General features: G+C 41.5%; 1 protein-coding gene across 1 annotated transcript in view; it reads right to left on the bottom strand.

Annotated features, from left to right (window-relative positions):
• cdc23 (CDC23 (cell division cycle 23, yeast, homolog)) overlaps positions 1-5,792 on the bottom strand; it is a 27,725-nt gene extending 21,933 nt beyond the window's left edge. Inside the window, exons 1-3 of the mRNA XM_073067825.1 lie at positions 5,638-5,792; positions 3,195-3,267; positions 1,389-1,526 (exon numbers count right to left, since the gene is read on the bottom strand). Of these exons, the coding sequence (XP_072923926.1) occupies positions 1,389-1,526; positions 3,195-3,267; positions 5,638-5,741 (315 nt within the window). The 5' untranslated portion in view covers positions 5,742-5,792. The remainder of the gene's footprint in view (positions 1-1,388; positions 1,527-3,194; positions 3,268-5,637) is intronic.
• Positions 5,793-6,000: the final 208 nt, after the last annotated feature.

A 6,000-nucleotide genomic window follows, 5' to 3' on the forward strand; every position in this document is an offset into this window, starting at 1 on the left:
TGCCACAGAAGAATGGTTTTAGCTAACAACAAAGGAAAATTCAGCCCCCACCGACTCTCGAAGGATTGACATCATAAAAGGAATGGGCAAGTTTAACTCTCTCTCTTGACTCCAACCAAAGGCTGCAGCCTGCAGCTTGAATGAACTAAAGTGACTTTTATATTTCCATCGGACAATACATTATCCCCTAGACAACAATAGAGCTATTTCTTATTGATTATTATTATACCCGCGCTTTTAGATTTAGTATTGACGACGTATATTATCTGTATGTTTGCATTGATATTATTTTTGTGTATTTTATCAATAAATACTGTTAAAAATAGTACCATCAGACTTCAACGGACCTCTCTATCTTTGCTGGTAAGTGACCCAGTTACGGGGTTCATAACACTACAAAAAGTAGTGGATACAAGCCATCCATCACGGGTGTAGCCCTTTCCACCACTGAGCACATCTACATGAAGCACTGTCACAGGAAAGCTGCATCGACCATCAAGGACCCCCACCATCCAGGCCACGTTCTCTTTTCGCTGTTGCCATCAGGAAGGTGGTACAGGAGCCTCAGGATCCTCACCACCAGGTTCAGGAACAGTTATTATCTCTCAACCATCAGGCTCTTAAATCAAAGGAGGTAACTTTATTTAACTTCACTTGATGACTGAACTGTTCCCACTAACTATGCCCTCACTTTCAAGGACTTTCCATCTCATATTCTCGACATTTATTGCTTATTTATTTTTTCTTTGTTTATTTGCAGTTTGTTGTTTTTTGCATATCAGTTGTTTGTCCTGTTGGGTGCGGTCTTTCATTGATTCCACCACGTTTCTTGGATTGACTCAGAGTATGCCAGTAAGAAAACTAATCTCAGGATTGTACATGGTGACATATATGTACTTTGATAATAAATTTACTTTGAATTTTCATATCCTCATGTCATATAAATGCACATCATTAATACAGGTAGTTCTGCTGCAATGCGTGTTTCCATAATGCAGATCAGATATAATGTGACGGATGAATTAGGGAATGCTGTTTGTGTTATAATGCAATTGGGACTAGAGAACCACTCAGGAATGACTTTGAAAACTGTTCGTGGATGGATTCCCGACCTGCAAACTACTCATAAATCAAGCAAGTAACAAAGTTCCCGCATGAAAGAAGATGCCTACAGCTCCACATAAGCCTGCAAATCCATACCCCCAATCTCCCAAGCATTCATTCATTCATATATATTATATACACACATCTGGAGAAACTAATAGGGAAGAAGCACCAGAAAAAGAAAGACAACAATTAACCCACTAAACCACCCGGTCACACTGATAGGTGCTTACAGGGTCAATGCAGGCTTGCAGCAATCTCATCATTAATGAATGTATCCTTACCAGATATCTGGAATACATATATAGGAAGTAAGCTTTCTGACTTTGACAGCCTTTGAGAAAATACGCCGCTCGGTCATACTCCTTCAAATCAAAATACGATTTGGCCAAAGTGTAGGCATCTAAATCTGCCAGATCTTCCTAAGTACAAACAAGATGTTATGAAAGATACATCAGACAGAAACATAAAATCTATTATAAAATGCAGACATAGCTCCCATCCTTTATAGTGAATCTATTCAACAGATATTCATCTTCAGGGTTTTGTTAATGAAAAGAAGAAATTGAACTGGAATTTCAATACCACCCTTTCCCCAAAGCAAACAAGTAAAAAGTACAAATATATTACTAAAACCTCTGTTCCATGTAAAATATGCTTCTTCTTTCTAAATAACCCAGTGTTCCTAGTGTTAAGTCTTACAGCAGGGTAACAGCTCTTCAGGCTACCACATCCATGCCAACCATTGCACCCATCTCTACTTACACTGTTTACCCATTTTAGGTCCATAGCTTTCTATAGGTAGGTGATTCAAGTACTCATCGAGATGCTTCTTGAATGTTGAGACTCTGAGGGGTATAGATAGAGTAAATGCAGGCAGGCTTATTCCACTGAGGTTGCATGGGACAACAACTAGAGGTTATGGATTAAGGGTGAAAAGTGAAAAGTTTAACGGGAACCTGAGGGGAAACTTCTTCACTCAGAGGGTCGTGAGAGTGTGAGATGAGCTGCCAGTACAAGTAGTGTATGTGATCTTGATTTCAATGTTTAAGAGTAGTTTGAATAGGTACATGCATAGTAGGGGCATGGAAGGCTATGGTACTGGTGCAGTTTGATGAGAGTAGGTAGTTTAAATAGTTCAGCACAGTCCAGATGGGCCAATTGGACTATTCCTTTGCTGTACTTCTTAATGATTCTATATGCTTCCATAATCTTTTCAGACATATTCCAGATTTCAACTACCCAATATGAAAGAAGATCTCTTCAGATCTGCACTAAACCTCTCAACTCAAGCCTATGCCCTCTTATCTTTAACACCCCCAACATGAGGAAGATAAGATCTTGCACTTGACCATACTGGAATCCTTCATAATTTTTATACCACTTAGCCTCTTCTGCTGAAAGTAAAGCAAACCTAGTCTGTGCAATCACCTCCTATAAATAAAATGCTGCAATTTAGCAACGAACTGTGACTACACAAGTGATTGCAGATGCTGGAATCTGGAGCCAGAGTCATGGAGCAATACAGCATTGGCACAGACCATTCAGCCCAACTAGTCCATGCTGATCACAGTGCCCGCTCAGCTAGGTGATGCAGTCTTGACTCAAAACATTGACTATCCCTCTGGCTCCACAGATGTTGCCTAACCCACCAAGTTTCTCCAGCAATTTATTTTGTGCTTGACCTCTTAGTGAATCTTCTCTGCACCTTGTAAAGTAGCTGCCAGAAGTGCACACAATACTCCAAGCGTGGCTTCATCACTGTTATAAAGCTATATAAAACATGACATCCCAACTCAATGTTCACTGGACTTCTTCAGCATCTTCTCCACCTACACTGGGTCTAACTGTGTATGTCCTATCGTTGTTTGCCCTCCCAAAATACATCAACACACACCTCTAAGGATTAAATTTCATCTGTCCACCCACTTTTACACCATGCTGTAGCCTTTAATGCCCCCATTTCCCCCTAGCAAATTCTAAAACACACAAATGTAATTTCTGGTCAAATGCATTATTACACTCTTTGTTCTGTGCCTGCCTAAATCAATTCAATCTTTATTATTCTTTTAAACAAAAGACTGTCATACCTCTGATAATGGAGGGACAGGAGGCAGCTCATCCTTAGGAAGAGGATCCAAAGAGAAAGCCAGCTCTGAAGCCCTGGTCAAATGACATCAGAATGTAACACACACGTACTAACACAACTTTTGCATGCAGACAACTTAGATGTTCAAAGTACAGTATTCATTTTGAGTAGCACACACAAAATGCCAGAGAAACTCAGCAGTCTGAGTGTGTTACTCTGAATCTTCAGCATCACCTCTTGGTTACTATTCATTTTAAGAAATATTCCTTTTCATCATCCAGGACTGCAGTTACTTTTTAACTACTTGTATTAGAAATATTTATATATTCTCTGGATTGAAGCACCATTGCCTGGTTAATTACTTATAGTCCAACAAGCCACACTGCCCAGCAACCCAACTATCTAACATTAGCAAAGGTGCTTGACAACATTAGAAATAAAAGCCAGAGTAGACTGTTTGCCCGATCAGTCTGCTCAACTATTCAACTAGAGCTTTGATGTCAACACTACTTTCCTATCCTTTCTCGCATTCCTTGATTCCTCTGTCATAATCAGTGTCAGAATCAGGTTTAGTATCACTCCATATGTCATAAAATTTGTTGTCTTTGAGGCAGTGGTACAATGTAATACATAATAGAAAAAATGTTAATTATATATTAAATAGTTAAATTAACTAGTGCAAAAATTAGAATAAGAAAGTAGTGAGTTAGTGTTCAAGTGATGGCTGAGGGGAAGAAGCTGCTCCTGAATTGTTGTCTATTCTGTCAGTCTTCTGTACCTCTTTCCTGATGGTAGTAATGAGAAGAAGGCATGTCCTGAGTGATGGCAGTTCCTTAATGATAGATGCTGCCTTTTTGAGGCATCACTCCTTAAAGATGTGCTGGATATTATGGAGGCTAGTGCGCATGATGGAGCTGACTAAGCTTACAAATCTCTGCAGCTTACTTCAATATTTTCAATTTTGAATGCAATCTCTGATTTAATCTTGCAACACAAGAAATTGCAGATGCTGGAATCTGAAGCAAAGAAACAAATAACTGGAGGAACACTGTGTAGAACACTACAGGAAGGAACAATATGTAGGAGGTTAAAGCATTGTTAATGTTTTGTGTTGAGACCCTCTTCATGGTCTTTCATTGATTTTTCATGGTATCTGGTAAACTCCAAAAATTCATTATGTCTCCACATTTATGAATTCCCATTTACGTTGAGACTGTAATCCCTACTTGTAGATTTCAGCCAGAGAACAAATCCACCATATCAACCCCTTTAAGAATTTGCCACTAGCTAATATACAAATGTTCACCCAGAACAAATATAACAGTACAAAATTCTTTGAAAAAAAGGAATATTCCACAAGCACTCACAACTTCACAAATTTACACCTATATCTGGTAGATGAATCTACTGCACAGCCTTCTCCATTACACAAACAACTATCAGAAGGCTTGTACTTACACTTTGCATCAGTATAGAGTAGCTTGTAAGCAGTTAATGTAGAAGAGACAAATTGAAAACACTTTTTATATGATTTTTCTGTTAACATAATAGATAAGTGGAGCATTGGAGAAAACCCAGAGTTGAGTCCAATAGAGATCAGTGGATCAAACTTTGTCTCATCTGAAGCACATCACTTCAGATAAAGTAACTTTCCCGATAACCCTGGACCAAGGTGTATTAAGTTTCTCAAGGGAAAAGATTTATTCCCACCCAGCAGATATAGTCTCCAATCACCTTGGGATCCCCTCTGCCTTGACTTTATGCCTAAATCAGGGTTCTTACTCATCAGATTCAGCATCTGCAGGCTGTTTCCTTTCATCGCCAACGAGTTATGTCTCTAACTCTTTGCTTCCCCCCCGCCCCCCCAACCTTGTTGCATCTGCACCCTTGTTGTCCTCTTTCTTTATCTGTTTCTACCTATCACCCACCATCTACTGTCATCCAACTCCAGTCTGGCTATACCCGCTCACCAACCCCCTCCTCACCTGGTTTCACCTATCACCTCCTAATCCCTGACTCACATCCTAATACTGACAATCTTCTGTCTACATGCTTGGTCTTGATGCAGAGCCCTGACCTCCACCCACCCCACAAATGCGGATCCACTGAGTTCCTTCAGCAGTTTCTGTTGTTGTTCCTGGTTCTCCGTTTAGTCAGTTGTGCAGCAACTCACCGTCTTCTCCAAGGCGCCGACCGGGAGATGTCGCCAGCCCTGCACCATCTCCCCCCTGAGGACCTGCCTCCCACTCCCACCTCCCTTTCTCCTTCCCCCAAACCCGGAGCGTTCGGCTCCCCACCACCCCTGTCCCAGAGGCCTGCCCGACACGTCGCCTCTCTCCCGGGGGCAGCAAAACATCAGGTCCGAGCACCGGAAAGGAGAGGCCAATGGGAGTCACAGGGCGCAGGCCGTTAGCGCTCCCTACTGCTGAGACTCCGAGACTCACCACTTGGCGCTTTGCAGCAGCCCTCGTTCCCGGCACAAACCGCTCACCGCCATCAAACCGCGCTTCACCTCTTTCAGCTCTGGAAACTCCACCGCCGTCGCCATTTTTCCTTGCAGCCAATCGCAGCACCCCTTCCTTCGCACCTCCTCACCTACCAGCATCCGCTTCCTTGATTGGCCAAGCACTTTCGGCTATGGAGCGCCTCAGAAGATGATCGACAGCTGTCCATCACTGCTCCAAGTTTGATCACTGGAACTACAAAAGGACAGATTGTTCATAATATTGATTAAACATGAGCAAATATGCTAAAATATTAACAACTAAATGAGTTATCAATTATTATCCTCATGTCATCGTTGTTAT

The sequence above is a fragment of the Hemitrygon akajei genome, chromosome 15 (assembly GCF_048418815.1).
Source record: "Hemitrygon akajei chromosome 15, sHemAka1.3, whole genome shotgun sequence".
NCBI lineage: Eukaryota > Metazoa > Chordata > Chondrichthyes > Myliobatiformes > Dasyatidae > Hemitrygon > Hemitrygon akajei.